At 47.9% G+C, this 26,118-nt stretch overlaps 1 protein-coding gene across 50 annotated transcripts; it reads right to left on the bottom strand.

Annotated features, from left to right (window-relative positions):
* Positions 1-1,069: 1,069 nt before the first annotated feature.
* ZKSCAN5 (zinc finger with KRAB and SCAN domains 5) lies at positions 1,070-23,395 on the bottom strand. 50 transcript variants are annotated; one of them, XM_085016472.1, is made up of 8 exons: positions 23,329-23,395; positions 20,918-21,437; positions 20,630-20,791; positions 17,066-17,204; positions 10,683-10,765; positions 10,301-10,436; positions 5,666-6,268; positions 1,070-3,503 (listed from the first exon to the last, which is right to left on the bottom strand). In XM_085016472.1, the coding sequence occupies exons 6-8, from the start codon at positions 10,302-10,304 to the stop codon at positions 2,389-2,391; spliced, it is 1,722 nt and encodes a 573-aa protein (XP_084872598.1). In that variant the 5' UTR covers positions 10,305-10,436; positions 10,683-10,765; positions 17,066-17,204; positions 20,630-20,791; positions 20,918-21,437; positions 23,329-23,395; the 3' UTR covers positions 1,070-2,388. The 50 variants fall into 50 exon arrangements, with proteins under 50 accessions (XP_084872598.1, XP_084872597.1, XP_084872601.1 ...); XM_085016471.1 differs by having other exon boundaries at positions 20,918-21,434; XM_085016475.1 differs by having other exon boundaries at positions 10,301-10,433; positions 20,918-21,434.
* Positions 23,396-26,118: the final 2,723 nt, after the last annotated feature.

The raw sequence follows: 26,118 nt of genomic DNA, 5'->3' as shown, positions 1-26,118 counted from the left end.
AAGAGCTTAGCTTTTGGAGGCAAAGTGATCTTGGCTCTGCCACTTACTGGCCATGTAACTTTGGGCAAGTGAGTTAACTATTCTGGACCTGTTTTTCCCAACTGTAAATGACGCTGCTGATAAGTGACGCCATCTCGCACTGTGAGGATTAAGTGGTAATCCACAGAAAGCACGTAGCATGACGTCTAGAACATGGAAAAGTGCTCCATAAACACCAGGCTTTACCAAAATTGTCATTCTTAATTAAGCCTTCTATCTGACCTTTAGCTCCGTGGTTCGTTTGCAGGTGACACGTCTCCTTAAATGCTACCAAAGAGGCTCTGCGACATTCACGATGTTGCACTAAGTTGGTGGACATTCGTTCCGAGCGTCTTTTTCTCTCCTGAAGCAACAGCAGGTTTCAGCAAGAGCCCCTCCTTCCATGACTCTTAGATTATTTTCACTTTCATGTTGCTCTCCCGACCTTACCCACGTCAGCACGTCCCTTTCCACCTGTATTCCACCCCATCTCGCCAAAGTGAGCGCCTCCCAGTGGAACGGCTGCTTCATGTCAGGGACCACCAACGCTCTGCCGGCGACAGCATCAGCGACGGGGTCCTCGCGGCCTCATGGGGAGTGGCCAGCTCCACGGTTCATTCTGACAGGCCTGCTCGTGGCGCCACATGTCCCAGATCAGGCTCCCGAAAGCGGAGCTTCAGACCAGGAGTCCGAGCCATGGGACTTGTTGAGGTTGGGAGGGATGACAGGGTGGAGGACGAGGGCAGGGATGGACTCTGATGAAGTCTAGCCTCAGCCCAGTCCACAAAGGACAGGTCTGGATAATAAAGTGCACCACCGTTTCCCACCTTGAGGCAAGTCAATCAGCCCTCTGTGCCCCCAGGCATTCAGTCACTGGCTGGGGGGGTGGGGGCAGCTCCAGTCACCTGAGGACACTTCTCCAAGAGTCTCTGGAGAAGGGGGGGAGCTGCGAGCACCTGGCACCAACACTCAGAGCAGCTGGGGGGCAGGGACACCAGCCTGGTAGAGGATCCGGACAGGGCACCAGTGTACAACACACGCAGTCAGCAAGTATTTATTGGGTGTTTATTGTAAGCCAGGCAGTCAGTGGGAGCAGGGCTTCAGCAGCGCCCACAAGCCTCTCTCCCTCACTTAGCACAGGGGCTTCAGTTAACCCTCTTTTCCGTCTTTCCCCCACGACCCCGTCCCAGACCTTCCCACAAAGCAAGGCTCACCAGACCTTGCTCCTAATTCGGGTTTACTTTCAAATCCAGCCACACTTCAATCGAAACTCATCCTACATGCCACCATCCTACGGGGAGATCTATGTCCAGGGCAACTGGGAACTGGTACATACACTGCTGGGACCGCAATGCTTAATTCAACTTGGTCCAGTTCCTTCTGTGGATGTAGCTGCCGTCATTCCTGGGGTAACAGAATAAAACCCAGGCCCCAGTTTGCCTGTCCTCTCTGCTCCATTCCCCTCAGGGCCTGCTCCCCTCTCCCCAAGATGTGACTGCCCAACACGGCTTCTCCTGAATGTACAGACTTCTTTTTCTACTAGCTAACCTTGATGCCAGGAGAATCAAAACAAATGAGTAGAGTTTGGGAGTTCCCTGGGGCCTCGTAGGTAAGGATCTGGCATGGTGGCTTGGGTCACTGCTGTGGCTTGGGTTCGACCCCTGGGCCCGGTACTTCTGCCTGCCTCAGAGGCGGCTAAAATAAAAAAAAAAAACAACGTAGAATGTATTTCATGGAGAAGTTGGAGATTGAATAAGGCAGCAAGAATACGCACCATCCAGCCTCTGAACCTCAATTTTGCCCAAATTTTATAAATAACTTAAGTCAACTCTTTTCCAGGGGTTTAGTACTCAAGATGGGAACAACACCTGGCGCATTCCAGTGGCTGGAACTGCTGTTTCCAGAAAAGGTTCATTGCCCGGGTGTCAAGCCAAGATGCTGCTGAAGAGTTCTCGTTCTTTCACTGTGCTCCTCCCTGAATAGATAAGCTGACAACCAAGGCGGAAACGACAGATGAAGCTTATTTCTCCTGCATTCATGACTTTCTGCAGTGTCAGGGTTCTGAGACTCACAGGAAAAACGTGCCAGGCTTTTCTTCATCCACTGTATCCCTAGGTTCTCTTGTCTACATATTCTCACAGATGGAGATGCCAATGAAAGCATTTCTCAATGGGAAGAGCAGATTTTCTTTGCTGGGGCTTCTCCATTCTTCCTAAGTTCTGGCGGAAGGATTTCAACATCTCCCTAGGCTTGACGGTTAAGTGGGAGAAAATGCTTGGAGTTGTTATTGCATTTGTTACAGGAGTGGGGTGTCTCTTCAGGAAGGCTTTGCTAAAATTCTGTAAGAGCTGCGTCCTACGCCAGAATCCTCTATCCACTGAAGGCATTTATGGGGTCTGTCCTCTCGTGACTTCTCAGATGTTTAAAGAGGCTGCAGCTCCAGCTGAAACTCATGCCACATTCCTTACACTGAAAGGGTTTCTCGCCAGTGTGGATTCTCTGATGCTGATTCAGATGTGACTTCAGGGTGAAGCCTCTGCCGCATTCGGTACACTGGTGGGCCTTGAGGGTGGAGCAGCTTTTTGGGTGTGGTTTCACGTGGGAACACGGGCCCCCGCTTTCTCGGCACGTGTCACACTTGGCGGCTTTCTCTGCGGTATGAGTCCTGTAGTGCTGGATGAGGTCCGAGCTGTAACGAAAGGCTTTGCCACACACATCGCATTTGTAAGGCTGCTCTTGTAACTCGAGCTTCTTATCTTCAATCACCGTTAGGTTCCAACTGTACGCTTCCTCGCGAATGCCGTTCTGTTCATTTTTGGGGCCCATGTGGAGCACCTGGTGTTCGATGAGGCTGACGTACTGGAAGAAGATTTCTCCACATTCGTGACACTGGTGGGATTTCTCCCGAGAGTGGAGTCTCAGATGGCCCGCGAGGTGCGAACGCCTCCCAAAGCCTTTCCCGCATTCACTGCACTTAAAGGGTCTCTCCCCGCTGTGCACACTCTGATGCTGAACCAGGTGGGACCGCACTCGAAATGCTTTCCCGCACAAGGGACACGTGTAGGGCTTTTCCCCAGTGTGGACCCGCTGGTGCTGAGTTAGGTGCACCCGTTGATTGTAGCTTTTCCCACACTCGTCACACCGAAACGGTTTCTCCCCAGTGTGTATCCGCTGATGCTGAATAAGATGTGCACTCTGAATAAAGCTTTTCCCACATTCGTTACATTTGTGTGGTCTCTCTCCGGTGGAGGACTTTTTGTGGACGTAGGCGACATCACTGAAATTCATCCTCTTTGAAGAGGGCTGTCCTAGCAGCTCCTTCCTGGGGATGCCCTGCTTTCGCTCCAACGTGCCCTGGTGTTCACGGCCGTCTCCGAAATCTTGACCTTGAGAAATGCTCCTTTGGATTCTACCTTCTGCTTCCGAAAACTCCGAAATTCTCTTCTTGACATTCAATTTTGTAGTCTTACTTCTTTTATCGCTGCCTGCAAGAATAACGAGGAAACGCAAATGCCATCGGTTCTTTGACAGAAGAGAAACAAACGACCGTGAGAAAGAGGATCATCAAATGGAACTTCGATGCAGTAGGAGTAACAAGGCGGGGGTTTGTGTGTGTGCCTGATGCCGACAGATAGGAAAAGAACCTTTTGGTATCTGTCCAGTGAAAACAGGACAAGAGAGGCTTAACTTGGGGGAGGGTGGTGAGGCTGACGGAGGTCGGGCCGTCATGGGGAAAAGCCAAATGCTTCTATTACATAGGAAGCAGAGAAAGGAACTCGAAAATGGGAGCGGAAGTAGGAAACGTGGAAGGGATCATTACCCCAGCCTAAGACGGACAGAGGGGAGGAGAAAGAACAAAGACGCATGGCAGGCTGGTAAGAACTGACGAAAACGAGAAGAATGGGGAGTTCCCGTTGTGGCTCAGTGAGTTAAGAACCTGACTAGCATCCATGAGGATGCAGGTTCAATCCCTGGCCCTGCTCAGTGGGTTAAGGATCTGGTGGTGCCACGAGCTGTGGGTAGGTCATGGATCTGGCATTGCTGTGGCTGTGGCGCAGGATGGCAGCTATAGCAACAATTTGCTCCCTAGCCTGGGAACATCCATATTCGCAGGTGTGGCCCTAAAGGGGGGGGGGACAAAAAACTGGATGAATGGGAAGCAAAGGAGTAAGGAGGGGATATGGATTTGGAAGAATACCTGAATAGGAGCCAGGAAAAAAAGAAAAATGGGCCAGCAAAAAGTACTGTCTTTCCTCTGAACTTCCTGTACAGCTGACCCTTGAACACAGGTTTGAGGGTCCACTCATATGCAAATTTTTTTCAATAAACCTCTACAACAGTCCGACAGGAGCCACAGTTGGGTAAATCCAAAGATGTGGATCCCATGATACGGACGGGTGAGTATAAAGTTACTCATGGGAGTTCCCATTGTGGCTCAGCGGAAATGAATCTGACTAGTATCCATGAGGATGCAGGTTTGATCCCTGGCCTCGCTCAGTGGGTTAAGGATCTGGTGTTGCCGTGAGCAGTGGTGTAGGTCGCAGGTGAGGCTCGGATCTGGTGTTGCTGCGGCTGTGGTGTAGGCCGGCAGCTGCAGCTCTGATTGATTAGAGCCCCAGCCTGGGAACCTCCAAAGGCGGTGGGTGCGGCCCTAAAAAGACCAAAAAAAAAAAAAAAAAAAAAAAAAGGTACTCATGGATTTTGGACTGGGGGGGAGATGTCAGTGCGCCAACCCCTTTGTTCTTCAAGGGTCAGCTGTACTATTATTATTACATCAGTTTAAAGCGAAATAACTAAATTGGGGAAAGGGGAAGAAGCACGTTAAGAGGGCCAAAGCAGAAAGAGAAAGTCAATAGGTAATGTCTGCAACTGATGAGTTAAGCAACAGCTGTATTATTTTAAAACGTGGAATTATGGAGTTCCCTGGTGGCTCAGGTGGTTAAGGATCCAGTGTTGTCACTACTGTGGCCTGGGTTTTGTCCCCGGCCTGCGACCGTCTACATGCTGCAGGTACAGCCAAAAAAACAAATAAATAAAAATTTAAAATAATGAATCCATAAAATAAATTAAAAAATAACATAAGGAATTAGAAGAAATAGAGATGCCTGCTGAGAGCAGTACCCCTGAGGAAAGCGAAGTTGTGGGGTTGGTGGAGAAGGGCACAGAGTTTTTGCCAACAAATGGGACAATTACTTGAAGTCCCAGTGATGATAAAAAGACTAGAGGAGTTCCTGCTATGACTCAGCTGCAGCTTGGATTCGACCCCTAGCCGGGGAACTTCCACATGCTGCAGGTGAGACCCTGAAAAGAATTAAAAAAAAAAAAAAATCCAACTGCAGCGGTTCTGGTTATTGCAGAGGCGCAGGTGTGACCCCCAGCCCCGCAGAGTGTTAACCCAGGGCGGCCACAGCTGAGGCACAGGTCACAGATGGGGCCTGGATTCAGTCCCTGTCCCAGGAGCTTCCAGATGCCACAGGTGCAGCCATAAAAAAAAACCCAGACCATTAAAAACAACCAACCAAATAAACCAGACTGTACACTGCGGCCCCTTCCTGCTGCTGCTGCCAGAACCAGCACCGTCTGCCCCACGGAGCTGAGCGACTAGGGCCATTTGTGCCTCCACTGAAGCCCAAGGGCTCACACCTACATCTTTGGGGCTTCTCGCGGAAGTGGCGCTTGAGGTGCTCGATCAGGTGGGAGTGGCGCCCGAAGCTCTTGCCGCACTCGGGGCAGCCGTAGGGCCTCTCCCTGCTGTGCACGCTGTGATGCTGGACCAGGTGCGAGCTGACGCGGAAGGCCTTCCCGCACACCTGGCACTTGTAGGGCTTCTCGCCCGTGTGGACGCGCTGGTGCTGGGTGAGGTGCACGCGCTGGTTGTAGCTCTTCCCGCACTCCCCACACTTAAAGGGCTTCTCCCCCGTGTGGATGCGCCGGTGCTGGATGAAGTTCGAGGCTTGAAGGAAAAACTTGCCGCAGTCGTTACACCGGTGACCTCTCTCGCCACTGGTATTGGGCTTCCGGTTCCCGTCGGGGACGGGCTCTCTCTTCTGGGAAGGGTTCTGCCTTGATTTCCCCCCGGCGGGGCTCACCTGCCACCTTTCTACCACGCCCTGAAGCTCGCTCACTTCTGCAAACCCCTGACTCGGGGCAGCAGTGCTGCCAGGGCTTCCTGAGGTCATCCAGGGCGCTTCGGCTTCATCAGAAACCTGCTTGACTCTGAGTTCCACGTTGTCATTCCGGGATTCGTAATCTGAGACGACAGAAGGAAAACGGAAAAATTAGCCCATTCCCTGCCCTGAGAAAAGGAGTGAGGGATAGCGGGTAAAGGCATGAAACCCACATGCGCTAGCAAGGCCTGACTTTGTAAGGTCATCTGCAAAAGGACTTCACGCTGCAGGGCGGGGATGAAAAACGCTGAAGCAGGAAAGTGAGGCAGGTTAGGGAAGAAAGGGCCGCCAAGAATGGTCCAGGGGATGAGTGAGACTGGGAGGGCAGGCATTCTATTTAATGAGGATGACATCCTCTTGGTAAGTTTCCAGACAGTATCAGATTGTCAGTAGCTGTGCCATGGTAACTTTTTTTTTTTTTGCAGCGGCTTGATATGGGATCTCAGTTCCCAGACTAGGACTTGAACCTGGGCTGTAGCAGTGAAAGCACCGAATCATAACCACAATACCAATTCTTTTTTTTTTGCTTTTGGTCACCCTGCAGCATATGGATACATGGAGTTCCCGGGCCATCAGATCACACAAGGTCCCACTGTGCTGGGCTGGGGAACAAACCTCTGTTCTTGACTCCTTAGCACCGCAGCAACACAGGATCTGAGCCGCATCTTCGACCTACACCACAGCTCACAGCAATGCAGGATCCTTAACCCACTGAGCGAAGCCAGGGATCGAACCCGCATCCTCATGGATCTTAGTCGGGTTCGTGAACCGCTGAGCCACAAAGGGAACTCCCATGTTAACTATTCTTAATAAAATTTTATTTTAGGTGATACAACTAACCCAGTCTTCACCCACCTCTTCCTGCTTATTTACAGCCTGGAGAACAAAGAGGATCTTCTAGCTTTTTCAGTCCCCAAAGAATCTCAGTTTGGTATGAATCAGTCTAAAGGAAAAAAGGTGTTTTTTCTATACCCAGAGAAGCCTACAACTATGTAAAGCTTGCTCATCACTAACTGCTATCAATGAATAGAGATATTTAAGAGACTGCAATCAGTTCCCCATATAACTGGACCAGCAACATGTACTACACTCAAAATGCTGCCATTTAATATAACTTGCAAAGACAAAGCTTCAGTAGTTAGCAAAACACAGGGAACACTAGGAGTTCCCGTTGAGGCTCAGTGGTAACAAACCCAACTAGTAAGTATCCATGAAGATGCTGGTTTGATCCCTGGCCTCGATCAGTGGGTTAAGGATCTGGTGTTGCTGTAAGCTGTGGTGTAAGTCACAGACTCGGTGCAGATCCTGCATTGCTGTGATGGCTGTGGCCTAGGCTCGCAGCTGCAGCTATGACTTGACCCCTAGCCTGAGAACTTCCATGTGCAGCACCTGCAGCCCTAAGAAAAAAAAAGAAAGAAAGAAAGAAAGAAAGAAAGAAAGAAAGAAAGAAAGAAAGAAAGAAAGAAAGAGAGAGAGAAAGAAAAGGAATACTTTTTAAATGCTGGAGAGATAGATCATGGGCTATTGAGAACTTTCTATACAATTTTTTTGTAATGAAAGTTTGTTTTTTTCTTTTTTGGCATGTAGAAGCTCTGGGGCCAGGGACTGAACCTGCACCATAACAGTGATCCAAGCCACAACAGTGACAATGCCAGATCCTTAACCCACTAAGCCACCAGTTGTTTTCAAATGTTACATAAAAATGGTACTAAGTGGGAGGAAGGGATAAATCAGGAGTTAGGGGTTAACATATACACAATAGCATATATAAACTAGATCGTCAACAAGGACCTACTGCATAGCACAGGGAACTCTACTCAATCTTCTATAATACCTACATGGGAAAAGAATATGAAAGAGAATGGATATATGTATATGTATAATTGAGTCACTGTGCTGTACAGCTGAACCCAATACGACACTGTAAACCCACTATATTCCCATATAAAATAAAAATAAAGTAATACTAAGCACCAACCTTTACTGAGTGTATAGTGGGTACTATGGACCAGGCACTGTGCCGTCAAGTGCTTCTCAGTTTTACGGCGTTTAATCCTTACAAGGACCCTTTGAAGCAGACAGTTTCTTTTTTTAAATTCTGGCTGGGCCCACAGCATGCAGAAGGTCTCAGGCCAGGGACCAAACCCAAACCACAGCTGTGGCCCCAACCCTCTGCAGTGACAACACTGGATCCTCAACCCACTGTACCACAAGAGAACGCCTATCCTTTTTTTGACATAGTCAGAGGTTGTAACTCTTGTGCCATGGAGGCAACTTCAAATTTATTTTATAACTATTTTTACATAATTCGCTTCCTAAAAAGATAATTTAACAGTGGAAACAAACAAGCATATAAACCAAACCAGACTTTTTAAAGGTTCCTTCCTCCTCCATTCAACGAGGCAGATAATCTCAGCTATCGTAGTGTTTCTTTTTCTCTTTTATTCACATCTACTTACATCCACATTCTCTCCCATTTAGCAAGTCAAACAAGCTCAGGGCCTTTTTTTTTTTTTTTTTTCCTTGAAAAGAAAAAAATCATTCGCACTCAATGCACTTCTTTGGGGTTAATAACAAGCACCCTTTTCCAAAGAAGGTGATCAGACAGGTTGTTACACCAGTTGGCTTAGAAATTTGCTTTTTTCCTCTTTCCCCGCCTTTTCTCGGAGGAGCTTTCTGTTGATCCCTCTGATTTATCTGTATATTTGAAAGAGAACTACACTCCTTGCTCAGCTGCTGAGTAGCATTTATTCAGGGTGGGGGAAGATGGGGGAAGGGGGGAGGTTGAGAAAAAAACATCCCGAATTTGGCATTTTAGTGTATGTATTCCACCTAAAAGCTACCAGTGTATTGATATAGAATGGTGCAACCAAAAGAATTCATCCAGACGAAGCTAAAAGCCATAAGCTCCAAAACATGGGTCGCAGTGCTGAGATTTTTTTTTTTATAATTAACTCCAGGCAGCACAATCAAATGAGTTTCCAGGACCATAACTTAGAAACAGGTTCAAAATCTCATCTGAGGATGCAAAGTTCAGGAAGGGATGAGACACATAAAATGCAGATGCAAAGGCAGACATCATAAAATAGGTACCAGCGATCCAAGAAGAGCAATGGGGTGAACAACTAGCCGTCCTTGCCTGACAAGAAGGAAAAGAGTGAATGCTCCTGGGATATTGCAACAATTACCATGATAAATGGTTATTCAGCAAAGTCTGAGATGTTTCCACAAATAAGAATTATTAAGTTACTTAACTTGTCAAGGAATAGAGTTCAGTAACTGCTACAAATCTGTTAAAATCCAATCCTGTTAGGCGATTCGTTTGCTTGTTTGGGGCAGCATGTGAAAGTTCCCAGGGCCAGGGACCGAACCTGAGCCACAGCAGAGACAATGCTGGATCTTTAGCCCACTGTGCCACTAGGGAATTCTGAATCCTATTACTTTTATTTTATTTTAATAATGATTTTTATTTTTTTCATTATAGCTGGTTTACAGTCTTCTGTCAATTTCCTACATACATGTGTATACCTTATTTCTCATATTATCATGCTCCATCATATATGACTAGTGGTTGTTTTCTTTTTTAAATTTTTTGTCTTTTTAGGGCCACACCCGCGACATATGGAGGTTCCCAGGCTAAGGGTCAAATTGGAGCTACAGCTGCCGGCCTCCACCACAGCCACAGCAACATGGGATCCGAGCCACATCTGCAACCTACACTACAGCTCACCGCAACGCAAGATCCTTAACCCACTAAGCGAGGCCAGGGATCGAACCTGCGTCCTCATGGATGCTAGTTGGATTCGTTTCCGCTGTGCCCCAATAGGAATTCCCGAATCCCATTAGTTTTAAGGTAAACGTAACATTTCCTGGATTGCAAATACTATCCCCGAAGCGTTATCAGTTCTCATATTACTAGTACGATGGAAATTACCATACTAATCATTCAGAAAAAACTGAGCAAGAAAAAAAGAGGCGGATTTACTCTTTCACAGAAAAAAAAAAAAAAACAAGCAGTCGTAGCAATTAAAACACACATGCTTTTACAGGACAAAAACATTCTCTATGAAATAATAACATTAAGATGTCCATCCATGCAGACGCATCATTCTTACCCATGGAAGGAATACTCCCATAATTCTCCTTCCTGTCATCCCTACAGAGGGACTTCTGGGACGGGTCCAAATGTCCCCACTCCTCCAAGATGAAGGATACAGCCACATCAGCCACATCTTCAATTTTCACCAACTTCTGAAACACGAGATTGCCACTGAATTCCCATCCCCCTGGGACCACATGTGGAGTGAGGGGGAGGGGCTGGGAGCAATGAGAAAAGAAACGGGGTGAGGGAGCAGAAGGAAAGACATGAACGCACAGCCCGAGGTGGGCTGGTCTCTGGTTAAAGAGACAAAACCCTGTAAAGATTCAGGCTTCGGGCAGCTGCTTGTCCAAGAGCAGATGTGGGTCCTCCATGTGGGCACAGGGACTCCGGCTCACCTGGGACCCAGCTGAGAGAAGGGAGGCTGTCAGCTCCTGGCTGTCCTTCAAGGGGAGGGAGGGAACTTGGAGAGCAGGAAGGGCTGGGGGGGGAGAAAAAGAGGCGTCAGTGTTCTCTGCCCCTTTCCAACTGCCACCAAATTTCACTTTTGCTTCAGAATCCACAAGGCGCCTTGCGACACCAAGGCCAAATTCTCCTGCTTGGCCAAGACCCCCGACACTCTGGGCCCCCAACACATACCCTATACTCATCCTTCCCCCAGAAAACCAGACTCCCTGCTTTGGTCAGGCTCATCCGGATGCTGAGTTCAAATGATGCCATTCTCCCATAAAGGACGCAGTGTGTGCTGCCAAGGTCAAGTCTGGTCACCTCAAAGACTCTTCAAAGGCCTACATCTTCCTTGAAACTGAAGCACTGCCTAGAGCCCAGGACTTCTCAAGCTTCAACGTGTAAACACAGCACCTGGGGGTCTTGGTAGAGGGAAGATTCTGCCTCATTAGCTCCAGGGTGGCCCCCAAATGTGGCATTTCTAACACACTCAAAGGTGATGTTGGTACTGCTGCCCTGTGGACCACACTTTGATCAGCAAGGCCTGAGTCCACATGCCCGCCCTTCAAAGAAGGACTATGGTTGGTTTATAGTCAGCCAACTAGTTTGCAGTAAGTGTACTCTGTGTGTCACAAGAACAGGCAGATAAAGCAATTCTTGCCTTACAAAAACCTCACCTTCTCCCAAACTTCACCACCTACTGGGGAGGGCAGACATGGAAGCCTTACTTCTAGCACAGGGCAAAGACTATTATTTCCTGAAGTTCACCCAAGGTTCCGTAGGAACACAGAAGCTGGGCTAGCTACAGAGTTGAGAGCCGGAAGTGGGAGCATCCGGAAGTCTTTCCACAGGAAGTGGCTCTGGTGGCAGGGGTGCGGCGGGGCCAGAGGAGGGCGCGTTCCACAGTAGAGTGAATTGCCTGCGTGATGCCTAGAGGGTCTCATCTCTAGATACTGGTTACCATGTGACCCTCTGCTGTCAACCTCTGTTCCTACTTTGTCTAAGATTCATGATGCAGCAGGCTCTGCCTTCGTGCCCCTGACTTGGACACATCCACCTGCCGTTAACCTTTAACCTGATGATTTAGACCTTCCTATGGTGTCCTCAGTCTAGAGAAGTATGTGCAATGGAGCTTGCTTGTGTCCAAGGACTAGGAAGAGGAGAGGAGACGATGGTTAGAGATGAAAGCTGAACCCAGGAGCGTGGCTGGAGTGAAACAGGACATGAAGAAAGGGATGAACGGGAGTTCCCACTGTGGTGCAGTGGAAACGAATCCGACTAGAATCCCTGAGTTTGGAGGTTCAGTCCCTGGCCTCGCTTGGTGGGTCAGGATCTGGCGTTGGCGTGAGCTGTGGTGTAGGTCACACGTGCAGCTCAGATCCCATGTTGCTGTGGCTGTGGCTGCGTAGGCCAGCAGCTGCAGCTCTGATCCGACCCCTGGCCTGGAAAATTCTATATGCTGCAGGTGCAGCCCTAAAAAGAAACAGAAAAAAATAGAGATGAATGCAGTCTACATGTATACAGTACTTCTGAGTAAAGATTATGCTATACTTGTAAGTGGAGTAATTAGAATAATTACATTCTAAATAATTCCACTTACTTTTTTTGAAGATTTTATGAAACCTGTTCTTTAGCTTTTATTTGTTTAATTTTTGGCCATGCCCATGACATGTGGAAGTTCCCAGACCAGGGACCGAAGCTGAGTCACAGGAGAGACCCAAGCTGCTGCAGTGAAAAAGCCAGATCCTCAACCCGCTGCGTCATGAGAGAACTCCTCTAGCTTTTAAATAAATGGCTTTGCCCGTCTCGAGCTCAAATTAGTCCCAGGGACAGAAAGCCAGCCCTTGGTGCCATCAAAGGCATGAGGATGCAGCCTCTCCCGGGGGTAAAACCAACCAACCAACCCAGTCTTTTAGCTGGAATAGAGAAGCTGGCCAGGGTCTGGCTAACAGGGCAGAGAAGAGAAGCAGCGTGGATCTGATGAGACTCTGTGCACAGAGGGGAGATGACAGTGATCACAGGAGGGCAGGTTCCGAGCTGGGACAGTGTGGGGGTAAAGCAGACAGCACAGCTCAGAACAGAGCAAACGTGCAGAGTTCCAGTCGGACTGCTTGGGGTAACATCCCAGCTCCGTCATGTGCTAGCTTTGTGACCCTGAACAAATTATTTAACCTCTGGAGGCCTCAGCCTCTTACTCTTTTTTTTTTTTTTTTTTTTTTTTTTGTCTTTTTGCCTCTTCTTGAGCCTCTCCTGCGGCACATGGAGGTTCCCAGGCTAGGGGTCGAATCAGAGCTGCTGCCACTGGCCTACACCAGAGCCACAGCAACGCAGGATCTGAGCCGTGTCCACGACCTACACCACAGCTCACGGCAACGCCGGATCCTTAACCCACTGAGTGAGGCCAGGGATCGAACCCACAACCTCATGGTTCCTAGTTGGATTCATTTCCACTATGGCACGACAGGAACTCCAAGAAAAAAAAAAAAATTTTTTTTTAAGAAATGGTAGACTGGTATTCAAATCAAATTTTATTTATTTATTTATTTATTTATTTATTTATTTATTTTTGCCATTTCTTGGGCCGCTCCTGTGGCATATGGAGGTTCCCGGGCTAGGGGTCTCATCGGAGCTGTAGCTGCCAGCCTACACCAGAGCCACAGCAAAGCGGGATCCGAGCCGCGTCTGCGACCTACACCACAGTTCACGGCAACGCCAGATCCTTAACCCACTGAGCAAGCCCAGGGATGGAACCCGCAACCTCATGGTTCCTGGTCGGATTTGTTAACCACTGCGCCACGACGGGAACTCCATCAGCCTCTTACTTTCTAACATGAGAATAACAACCATACCTATTCCTCAGGGTTAGTGCGAGCATTAACCCTTGATTTGCCAGGGAGGTCTATTAGACACGATTTGGGCTGGGGGTTTCCCCTTTGGACAGTTTTAACTATTTTTTAAAGACTAAAATGATATGACTTTCAATCTTTTAGAGATCTTCTGAAGAACAAAAAGAAAATTTTTGTTTTGTTTTGTTTGTTTTTGTTTTTGTTTTTTGTCTTTTGTCTTTTTAGAGCTGCACCCACTGAATGTGGAGGTTCCCAGGCTAGGGGTCAAATCAGAGCTATGGCTGCCAGTCTACAGCACAGCCACAGCAAGGCCAGATCCAAGCCGCATCCACAACCTATACTGCAGCTCACGGCAACACCGGATCTTTAACCCATTGAGTGAGGCCAGGGATCAAACCCACAACCTCATGGTTCCTAGTCGGATTCATTTCCATTGTGCCACGACAGGAACTCCAAGAAAAGTTTAATATTAAAAAACAAAATACAACTCATTCTATCTATTTCTACATGGATCCACCGGACCTTTTTACAAATCAAAGATACATTTTGGGATCTGGGCAATCTTATGTTTCCTGTACCATGAAGCACTCCTCTAGTTCATCATCCTAGGAGTTATTTCATTTTTATTAATTATGCATTAATTATCCCCAGTGTTAGCATGAAAGACTAAAATGACAATGGGAGATACAAGTAACATTCAGAATCATGCGACAGTGAAATAAATCATCATTCTTCACTGTTCTCAAAGTGTTAAACACACTCCCCAGAGTTGTGCATCATCTTCAAAAAGGTTTAGGACTGCTGATACTTTTTGGCTTTCTTTGAGCATAGCTGAGAACTCAGAAGTTTTTATTTTCCACCACCCATACTGGCCCAGAGACGATATGCCGGGAGTTCCTGTGTGGCTCAGTGGGTTAGGGATCCAGCACTGTCACTGCAGTTTGATCCCTGGTCCAGGAACTTCTGCATTCCACAGTTGTGGCCAAAAAAAGGGGAAGGTGTGCAGTGGAAGTCGCTGGACTACGACTGGTGAATGAGAAGATGACTTAGAGACACAGAGGGGAGTATGCTACTGGTAATGACGAAACTGAAGGCATAAATCTTTTGTTCTGCTGTTTTTTTAATTTTTTTGGATGCCACACAGCAAATGGAGTTCCCAGACCAGGGATCGAACCCGAGTCCCCACCACTGCAGAGACACAGTCAATTTCACTGTGCCACAGCAAGAACTCCTAAAGGCATAAACCTTACAGATAGTCTGCAAATGACATCATCCTAGATAAATTTTCTCAAACTCAAGAATCAGGGAGTTCCCGTCATGGCTCAGTGGTTAACGAATCCGACTAGGAACCATGATGTTGCCAGTTTGATCCCTGGCCTCGCTCAATCCCTGGCCAGTGGGTTAAGGATCTGGCGTTGCCATGGGCTGTGGTGTAGGTCGCAGACTTGGCTCAGATCCCTCGTTGCTGTGGCTCCGGCATAGGCCGATGGCTACAGCTCCAATTAGACCCCTAGCCTGGGAACCTCCATATATCGGGGTAGGGCCCTAAAAAGACAAATAAATAAATAAATAAATAAAATAAAAGGACAATATTCCCCCCTTAAGGAGGCAGCACTGGGTGACGGTATTCTTTCATTTTTTAATGATTTTTATATTATCAAAATGTACTTGCAGCTCTCTTGTGGCACAGCGGGTGAAGGACCCAGTGTTGTCACTGTGGCGCGAGTTAGATCTCTGGCCCAGGAACGGCCACATGACGAGGGCGTGGACAAAAGAAAAAAAATGTACCTGATACAAAGAGGTTTAATGCTTACTACAATTTATTGAAAATTTGTTTTCACTATCCTTGATTCATCTGTAATTATCCCTAAAGCGACTGAAAAATATTTTTGGAGAAAAAGAAAGGCTCCATTGGCCCCAAATGTTAATAACAGTGAAGAGTGTGTTTTCCCAGTACAACAAAGGTCAGGTGGGTTCATACAGGGCAGCCCCCTTGGCGCTCAGAGGGTGAAGAACCAGCCTAGCATCCATGAGGATGCTCGTTCTATCCCGGGCCTCACTCAGTGGGCTGAGGATCCAGCAATGCACAAGCTGTGGTGCAGGTCGCAGATGCAGCTGATTTGACCCCTAGCCGGGGAACTTCCATGTGCCACAGGCGCGGCCCTTCAAAGAGAGAGAGAAACAAAGAGTTCATACAGGTAAAGCGGATTAGAGCAGCTCCTGACACCTCGTAAAGACCACCTAAGTCCCGGCTATTGTTGCCAGAGCGAAAGGAACGCTTACAGCCATGGGACGTGAAGTGAAAGGCCCGCCACTAAGAAGAGCTTGGCAGAAAGCCTGGGGCCAGGCAGGAAATACAGGCTCGCAATTCTTTCTCCACATTCTGAACTCCCAAAGCTCTAAACATCTAAAGTTTTTTTTTAACTTGGTCATTGGACTAATGTGACAACAAAACCTGAATGGAACTGATACGAAGCTAGATGAAATTTGTACTTACTCCACTTCCGGAAGTAAGCATACCTTTCACTGCTGAAATATTACGTTAATGTGTGTGATGGGGGGGGTCCTACCTCCATCCTGCTGGTAGTGTAATGAGAGGTGTGTCAATTATACCCTCTTACTACATCTGAAAAAGTCTAAAATACATCTGAGAGCAAGAGTTTCTGATTAGGAGTTCCCACTGTGGCGCAAAGGGATGGGCAGCTTGGGAGCGCTGGGACACAGGGTTCGACCCCTGGCTGAGCACAGTGAGTTAAGGATCTGGCATTGCCACAGCTGTGGCTTAGGTTGCAACTATGGCACAGATCTGATTCCTGGCGCAGGAACTCCATATGCCTCGGGGCAACCAAAAAAAAGAGTTTCTGATTAGAGGTGATGGCCTGGTGGACATATAGCATCGTAAGTAAGATACTCAGCTGTTTGCTTTTTGGTTTTGGCTGTGGTGTGCAGCGGCTGGATGTGGGACCTCAGTTCCCAGAGCAGGGGTTGAACCTGTGTCGCAGGGGTGCAAGCGTTGAATCCTAACCACCAGATCCCCAGGGAACTCCCTGAGCTTGCTTTACTTCCTTGATGTATTTAATACAGGATGCTGAAAGTGAGGACAGGAGGGAGGGAAGGAGAAATAAAAGAAAAAGATGCTCTAAAGGTCCTTGGGAAACACAGCTTAAAATCAGGTTTTGAGATGGATGGCTGAACGGCCAGAAGGGCAGTTCGGAAGTGGAGAGGTCTGTCCACATGGGCATTAGGACAACAAAACCTATGAGGGAGAGGTGGGAAACTACTGCAAAACGATTCGAATCCTTTTGTTAAAGACTTCTGCACGTCTCTTACAGAAGCTGTCCGTAGCTGCCTTCCAGCTCCTGGCCAGCCCGGGAGCTGACCGGGCCTCCATTCCAGCCCCCGGCCCCCCCACCCAGAGAAGCTTCTCTGTACAGACACTGCGTATGTCAGGGCGCCCGCATCCGTCCCGCGAAATCCCAGATTCTCACCTTGTTCCTCCAGAAGATGAGGCTTCTGCGGCTCCTGTTCAGGCTGCGGCTCCACAGACAGGAGCTGGTGACTGAAGGACTCGGGCTCGGCCCCGGGCAGCACTCTCTTCTGCGGAAGCCCTTCCGGACACGCCACGATCTGACAACCACAACCACAGCCATCAGCGCCTTCCAGGAAAGGCCACACGAGAATCCAGAAAATTCACGTTGCTCTTTCACTCATTCCTTGCCCAAGTATTTAACGTGCATCTATGATGAACGAGGCACTAACTACACGGTGGGTGAATGAACACAGGTCTGGTTGAAGACGAGTTCCATGAAACGTGCTAACACACAAATCGATACACGATTCCAAACTGTGTTGTATGTTAGAAAGGAGAAGAAACTGGTGCCATGAAGCAGGACAGATGAGGCCCACTTTAGACTAAGTGGCCAAGGAAGTCCGCCCTGAGGAAGAGTCACTGAACTAAACGCCTAAAGGATGCAAAAAGGCAGCCAGGGGAGAAGTTAGGGGTATCCCAGTTGGACAGAAAGACATAAGCAAACACCCTCAGGCAGAGAGTGGGACAGTCAAGGAACCGGAAGAAGGCTGGTGTGGGCCACGTTTAGTGAAGTGGGGAGAGAGTGAGAAATGAGCTTGGAAGTGTCAACACGGGACTCGGCAGGTCACACCTGCAGCCCTAGCCGACCAGGAGGTTCAAGTAGGACAGACCGACACCAAGACCAGAGCTGGCTCACGTCCCGAGAGCTACAGTCCTCTACCTTTCTGCTCTTTGGCCCTGCACAACTCGAGGCCACACAACCCGTCTCTAAAATCTGCCTCTTCTGGAAGGTGTCAGCTCAGGGGCATCCTAGCAGGTAATAAGATTCTACTTTGAGATAAAATGGCCAACCCCGCCTCCCCCCACTTACGTTTCAAAGCGCTCTAATTGTTAACTCCCCCCCCACCAAGTGCTGGCAAGATGTGGTACAAGAGTTACATCGGGAGGCGGCTGCAACAGAGTTGTGGCAAATATGACTCTGCGTGGAAGTTTGTGCAGAGTTAAGATGATGCCAAGTAGGCCGAAGAACCCCTGGGCACCGAAGAAACAAAGCAGCCCTTGAGGTGCTCGGAGACTAGGACAGAGAAACCAGCGCGGAGGGGTAGTAGGGGATAAAGCCTGGGGACAGGCTTGCCAGAGTTAAGAACTACCTGGAGAGCAAGCTGAGGACCAAGAGCAGGGGTACAGAAGGCAGGCAGGGAGAGAGGCAGACACGGCGAGCTATGGAGGCCCAGGGAAACCCCTCCCATGGCCTCGAATCCCTGACAACCACCAAGAAACCATCTTTCTCTGTGCTCCTTCCACAGAGGGGGCACCTACCAGTGACAGAGGTAAATGTGTAATATCAGCTATAAACCTGCTTTTTAAAAAATGCTTTTTGTCGGAGTTTTCTGGTGGCTCAGCGGGTTAAGGATACGGCTTTGGGAGTTCCCGTCGTGGCTCAATGGCTAACAAATCCGACTAGGAACCATGAGGTTGCGGGTTCGATCCCTGCCCTTGCTCAGTGGGTTAAGGATCCAGCGTTGCCATGAGCTGTGGTGTGGGTCGCAGACGCGGCTCAGATCCAGCATTGCTGTGGCTCTGGTGTAGGCAGGTGGCTACAGCTCCAATTAGACCCCTAGCCTGGGAAGGTCCATATGCTGCGGGAGCAGCTCAAGAAAAGGCAAAAAGACAAAAAAAAAAAAAAAAAAAAAAAGGGATACGGCTTTGCCACTTCTGCAGTGCAAGTTCGATCCTCGGCCTCCAGGCCGAGGGCGCAGACAAAAAAATTTTTTCTTAATGCTTTTTGTTTTAAACTATGCTATTGAATATGTGCTACTATTTTTGGGTTTTTTTTGTTTTTTTTGTCTTTTTGCTATTTCTTGGGCTGCTCCCGCGGCATATGGAGGTTCCCAGGCTAGGGGTCGAATCAGAGCTGTAGCCGCTGGCCTACGCCAGAGCCACAGCAACGCGGGATCCGAGCCGCGTCTGTAACCTACACCACAGCTCACGGCAATGCCGGATCCTTAACCCACTGAGCAAGGGCAGGGACCAAACCCGCAACCTCATGGTTCCTAGTTGGATTCGTTGACTATTGAGCCACGACGGGAACTCTTTTTTTTTTTTTTTTTTAATTAATTAATTAATTAATTTTTTGTTTGTTTGTTTTAAAAGTCAGGAGTTCCTGTGGTAGCTCAGCGGAAATGAATCTGACTAATATCCATGAGGATGGAGGTTCGATCCCTGGCCTTGCTCAGTGGGTTAAGGATCCAGCGTTGCCACAAGCTGTGGCACAGTTGTAGATACGGATCAGAGCTGGCATTGCTGTGGCTGTGGCATGGGCCTGCAGCTGCAGCTCCAACTAGACCCCAAATACATGGTAAAATCTGGAATGTAATAGATGGCATTTTAATCAGAGAAGAAGAAAGTGATTACAAGTTTCGGGGGCAACTGGATAGACATCTAGAAAAAAAAAACTCAAGCTACAACCACACCATATACCCTACACCAAAAGGAATTCCAGATGGATCAATCATTTCAAAGGATAAAACAAACAACAACAACAATAATGAGAAAAAAACAATGGAGAAGAAATAATGAGAAAAGTTTCTTATACTACTGTGGTGGAGAGGGCCTTTCTAAATATGGCACAGAACCCAGAAACCATGAATTAAGATTTAAACTGACTGTATAAAAATTAAAAAAAAAAAAACCTGCAAAGCAGCTGTCCAAATTATAAATGCACACGGCCTCTGAGCCAACAATTTGACTTTTAAGCTTTTTTTTGGCCATGCCCTCGGCCATGCAAAAGTTCCCAGGCCAGGGACTGAACCAAGCCACAGGAGTGACCCAAGCCACAGCAGTGACAATGCTGGATCTTTAACCCATTGGGCCACCAGATAACTCATGACTTCTAAGCTTTGAGTCTGCAATTAATGATGCATGTAAAGGATACTCACTGCAGCAAAGTTTGTTACAGTAAAGACTCAGAAATGATCTAAAGGAATAACTTCAACAGCCTTTAATACGACGTCAATTATGGTCCCTCCATACACTGGAATACGACGCACTTGCAATGAGTGAAGCAACTCTATTGGGACCAACATGGTACAAGCCGGGATATAAGACATAAAAGCAAAAGGCAGAAGTGCACAGTGATGTAAAAACATTTGTGTTTTTTTAAAACACGTCACAGGAGTTCCCACGGTGGCTCAGCGGTAACGAACCCAACTAGTATCCAGGAGGATGCGGGCTCGATCCCTGGCTTCGCTCAGTGGCTTAATGATCCCACGTTGCTGTGGCTGTGGCACAGGCCGGCTCTGATTCAACCCCTTAGCCTGAGAACTTCCATGTGCCTCAGGTGTGGCCCTTAAAAAAAAAAAAAAAAAAAAAAAAAAGCAAAAGAAAACACACCGTACACACATCCCATAACATATACAGAAGACAGTGCATCCCTGTAAGGCTGTACAAATACCACGTGACCGTGGCTGCCTCTGATGAGAACTCAGGCAGCTGGGGAATTAGGGGTGGGAGGGACACTTACTTTTCATTACAATCTTATGGGCCTTTTGAATTTTCTACCATGTCATTCAAAAAATAAACCAGTAATTTAAAACATAAATAAAATCGCAGCTTGTCTTCTCCAGGTTAACACACTGGATACTGCTTCTCTTTGCTGGAGTGGCAGGAAATCTCCACAGTGGACCTAATCCCAGGAGAACAAAAGAATATGAATGAAGCGGCAGGGCGCCCAGGGTCTCACCCCTGCTCAGCAGCTCCTAACACTCCTCCTCTCCTTCCTCATCGCTCCGAGGTCCCCTCTCTCACTTACCTGTTGTCTTCGTTCCTCTAGTTCTCTCTGTATACTTTCCACCACGGCCACAGCCTCTTCTCCACTTTCTGGGTGATGCTCTCTCACCCAGGTCTGGAACTCTTCCGGCAGGATGGTCAGGAACTGCTCCAGCACCAGCAGCTCCAGGATCTGCTCCTTGGTGTGCAGCTCAGGCCTCAGCCATTCACAGCAGAGCACCCGGAGCTGGCTGAGGGCCTCGCGGGGGCCTGAGGCCTCGTGGTACTGGAAGTGCTTGAAGCGCTGGTAAAAAGTCTCAAACGCTGGTGGGTTGTACTCCTGCATCCAGGTGCAGTCTTCTTCCTCCACCTTCACTATGAGAAGGTCCTCCTGCTCCTGTGACGTCTCAGCTGGAGGGTCTAAGTCTATAACTTCCCCAGATTCTGTCATTATCATTCCAACTCAGAGGCAGAGCTCTCCAGGTAAGCAGGGGGGCACGGATCAACTTTGTTCTCTGCTCCTTGAGATCTTCTGAAGGACACGTTCATTAGCTTGCAACCTACTGGTACATTGGGAACCATTATTAGCAAAGAGAGGACACAAATGACCACTCAGCAACTCAACAACTAATGATATACGGAAACGACACTTAAAAATGTGGACTACAGGAGTTCCCGTCATGGCTCAGCAGTTAATGAACCTGACTAGCATCCGTGAGGATGCGCTCGCTCAACGGGTTAAGGATCTGGCATTGCCATGAGCTGTGGTGTAGGTGGCAGAGGAGGCTTGGAGCCCACATTGCTGTGGTTGTGGTGTAGGCCGACAGCTGCAGCTCTGATTTGACCCATAGCCTGGGAACCTGCATATGCTGAGGGTGTGACCCTAAAAAGACAAAAAAAAAAAAAAAAAATGTGGGCTATAGGGAGTTCCCCTTGTGATTCAACAGGAACAAACCCAACTAGTATCCATAAGGATGCAGGTTCAATCCCTGGCCTTGGCCGGGGGTTAAGGATCTGGTGTTGCCCTGAGCTGACGTGTAGGTCCAAGATGTTCAGATTCTGCGTGGTTGTGGTGTAGGCCGACAGCTGCAGCCCCAATTGGACCCATAGCCTGGGAACCTCCATATGCTGAGGGTGTGACCCTAAAAAAAAAAAAAAAAGTGTACTACAAAACAGCCATCCCTCCACCCACAAAATAATGACCAACACTGAAAAAGTGTAAAGGAGGGAGTTCTCTTCTGGCTCAGAGGATTAAGGACCTGGTGTCACTACAGAGGCTGGGGCAGCTGTGGTGGCTGGAGTTCTATCCCCGGCTCATTAATTTCCACATGGCCCAGGTGCGGACAAAATAAATTAAGAAAAAGGGTAAAGGACAGCAATAAAAATTTGACATCGAGCCTAATCAAATACAATTTTAGTGCTTAAGAGCATTAAATCTCATATAAAAAAAACAGGACAAAACTTACTAACTAGTCCAGACGCAGCCGCTCCTTCTCTACCACAAGCCAACTTAAGTCAGAACAGAGGTCAAAAACAGTACAACGGTCAAAACTGGCCCTGTCCTTCTCAAGCCACAAGAGCTTGACAGGCCAACGGGAGACTTCATGGGTCCCGAAGAGAACCAGGGTTTTAAGTACCGATTTTGCACCTGGATTCCTCACAATCGCCCCTGACCCCGAGCCACGGAAACCGGCCCGGTCAAGGTTAGGGACAGGACCATGGTCTGGACACAGAGGCCTGTCCTCAAGGCCCCAGTCCCGGGGAGCTCTGCTGGAAGACCAGGCTCCTGCGGCCAAGGCTGGGAAGACGGGTTTCTTCTCACAAACGAAGAGAAAGCCGAACCCGACACTTCCCAACACTTCCTCGCCGGAAGTAAGCAAGTCCAAGCTGTCCCTGACCAACGGTGTAGAGCCATAAACCCCACCCCCGAGAGTACTTCCGAGTCCTCTCTAGGAATCCCGGAGGCCCTCTCCTCGCAGCGGGCGGGAAGTGCTCGCCCCAGGCTCCGCCCTAACCCCCGCCCCCGAGGGGCTGTGGGCCAATCAGCGGGGAGATAGGGCGCCGGCCCAGGATGCCCGTCCAACCTCCAGAAACACAGCCGTTCCCCGCCCACCGATCCGCAGGTCCAGCGTTGCTAGGGCCGGAGAGAAAACCGACCCGCCTTCGTCCTCACTCAACCCCAAAACCATTTAAACGGCCCGAGCCCGCCCCTTTATCTGGATTGGGGGCAGAGGACGGGGCCTTAGATGTCCCGAGGGCTTGCTAAGGCAACAGTTGCTACTGTCTGGTTGGCCGTGGGACTTGCGCTCCCTCAGCCCCACCGCTCTGAGCCCCAGTTCCAAGTAGGTCCGTAGCTCTCGGCGAGCCCGCACCCTTACTTCTCTTTAATGGACCGTTTGGTTTCTTCATCTGAAACCTCGCCACTCCCCGCACCCTGCCTCCAGACACACCCACCTCTTTACCACAGCCGTCAGCTCAGGTGCTGAAACCTCCGACGTCAGACCCGCGAGCCCCTGGAGCCAGCGGCCCCAGGGACTACACCTCCCAGAAAGCGCCGCGCGGGCCACGTCCTTCAGCCAATAGGGCCACGGCTCTCTTCGCAGCCTCGGTCTCGCGAGCCTATCAAAATGTGAGATTGGGAGGCGTTTCTTCCGCGCCTGCATTGGAAGGCTGAGTGCGTCGGCATAGGGTCTACTACGGGCTGCGGAGGGTGGGGGCGGAAGTACCGCATCCTTTCAAAGAAGAGCCGTCTATTCAGGGCTTCTCTGGGATCCAAGGGGGTCCCATCTTTAATAAGCCCTCGTTTTGTTATCCGTTTACAAAGCTGTTCGACAGGCAGAACGAGAGTCACCGTATTACGAGTCTCGAAGATGAATGAGGCCAACCGACACTGAATCAGAAGGCATACATCCTTGGATACTCCAGGACAGTTTTGTTTGTTTTAATGTCTATTGTGAATTTTCACTCAAATCAGGAATGGGGTTTTGAGAACGCCTTGCTAGCGCCATGGTCCAGCTTATGGGAATGAAGAACTGCAGAAAGTCACCTATCTCCGCTGGAGACGCTTAAATTGACACTGCGGTATGTTTGGTCAATGTAGTATTTGTATGCTTTCACTTTTGACATTTAAAATTGTTAAAAGTTCAGACAAAACAAACACCAGAAGTAAAAGCAATACATCAATGAAGTAATAATTAGTAAAAGTTTATTGTGCACACGTCAAAAAGCTTACAAACCGGTAGCATTCAAAACATGGAAAGAAACTTTATGTTATAAAGCATCTTCTATCGTGTGGAGACGGTGACTGTTTATTCTTCACAGTGATTGGTTACAGTATTAAGAATTTTTTTTAGAGGGAATTGGTTAGTAGTTACTTCATATCGAGTTGGGGGAACAATGTAAGTCTTGCTGAGGATTTTCAGAGGCATAAGCAAGAAATACCCAGGTCAGTTAGCCTGGCTTGTCTTGCAAAATGAGCTAAATGAAACTTTGCTCTTATGACTAAACTGGTTTTGTCTGCTCAAGAAATTTTCAAGTCTGGTCTACCTTTGTTTTTTATTTTAACAGAACATTGCATAGTGTCACTTTTAAACAGTGGATCTTTGATCCATTAATAAGTATCTTGGTGTACGAGAGGAAGTATAAATCTAACTTTCTCTTTTCCTGAATCATTAGTCGGTTGTCTCAACATTTACAAGAAATTCTATCTTTATTCCTCATTGATTTGTGATGCTGCCTTTATCACAAGTTAATTTTGCATGTGTTTTGAGATTTGTTTCTAAATTTTCTATACTGTTCCATTCGTCTGTTTGTCTACACGTGGGATAATATCATGTTGTGTTCATTTACTGAGGTTAATCATTGGTTTTAATATCTCTAAGAGTGAGTGCCCCCCAATTTTGTTTCCTTTTCAGAGTATCCTAGTTCCTTTGATATTCTCCAAGTTAAGATTCAGTTTTTCTGGTTCGGGAAGAATTCTGTATTAAAATCATTCGTGATTTATACTGACTTAGAGAGAACTGACATCTGTACAAAGGTGATTTTCCTATCCGGGAAAATGGTATGTCTTTCCCTTGTGGAAAAAGCCCTACTTTTGGATCCTTAAAGTTTTCTTCATATAGGAATTGATAAAAGAAGATGCGATGTGTGTAAATATGAATGAATGATAATGGAATATTACTCAGCTATAAAAAGAATGATATCTTGCCATTTGTGACAACATGGATGGATCTAGAGGGCATTATGCTAAGTGAAATGTCAGACAGAGGAAGACAAATACCATACAATTTCACTTATATGTGGAATCTAAAAGCAGGAAGGTTCCCTGGTGGCACAGTGGGTTAAGGACCCCGGCATTGCCATAATCATGGCACAGGTCGCAACTGCAATGCAGGTTCGATCCTGGCCCAGGAACTTCTACATGCTGCAGGCGCAGCCAACCCACATACCTCCCCCCAAAACAAATAAACATAACAAAACAGAAACAGACTCATACATACAGAGAACAAATAAGTGGTTGCCAGAGGGGAGGGGAGTGAGGGAATGAAAAGTTTAAAAAATTGTAACCCATGTGAGGCAATGAATCCTATTTAACTTGATTGTGATCTTATCACAGTGTAGATTTATATGAAATGCATTGTACACCTTAAATATATACATATTTGTCAAGTATACCTCCAAGATGAAAAAAAATTTTAATAAAGTTTTCTTCCTATAGGTGTGTTACCTATCGTGTGTTTATTCCCAAGTATTCTGTTATATTGCAAATCGAGTTGGTCTGGGTTTTTTTTGTTTTTGTTTTTGTTTTGTCTTTTTGCTATTTCTTTGGGCTGCTCCCGCAGCATATGGAGGTTCCCAGGCTAGGGGTCCAATCGGAGCTGTAGCCACCGGCCTACGCCAGAGCCACAGCAACGCGGGATCCGAGCCGCGTCTGCAACCTACACCACAGCTCACGGCAACGCCGGATCGTTAACCCACTGAGCAAGGGCAGGGATCGAACCCGCAACCTCATGGTTCCTAGTCAGATTCGTTAACCACTGTGCCACGACGGGAACTCCCTTTCTTTTTTTTTTTTTTTTGGTCTGGTTTTTAAAGAGTATTATCTGGTAGCTTGTGTTGTATAACAAATGATCCCCAATCTTTAGTGACCTAAAAAAGAAACCATTTATTTATCGAGGGGCTCTGTGGGCTGGCAGTTTGGCCTGGGCTCATGCGGATGGCTCTTTGCCTCTTCTGCCTCTGGTC

This window comes from Sus scrofa, chromosome 3 (genome assembly GCF_054392235.1).
Source record: "Sus scrofa isolate SSC_HxYL_T2T_F1_AM1 chromosome 3, Sscrofa_HxYL_maternal_Yorkshire_Landrace_v2.0, whole genome shotgun sequence".
NCBI classification, from domain to species: domain Eukaryota; kingdom Metazoa; phylum Chordata; class Mammalia; order Artiodactyla; family Suidae; genus Sus; species Sus scrofa.
The sequence above is the reverse complement of the archived record's forward strand: the minus strand, read 5'-3'. Positions and strand labels throughout refer to the sequence as shown.

What these genes read in the sequence shown, in the direction of transcription:
- ZKSCAN5 (XM_013995378.3), bottom strand. Translation starts at nt 21,331, where the DNA reads ATGATAATGACAGAATCTGGGGAAGTTATAGACTTAGACCCTCCAGCT. An exon ending in TGGGAGTATTCCTTCCATGG is followed by an intron (nt 6,269 to 10,300) that starts GTAAGAATGATG and finishes CTGTCGTCTCAG; the next exon opens with ATTACGAATCCCGGAATGAC. An exon ending in CCGCGAGAAGCCCCAAAGAT is followed by an intron (nt 3,504 to 5,665) that starts GTAGGTGTGAGC and finishes TTATTCTTGCAG; the next exon opens with GCAGCGATAAAAGAAGTAAG.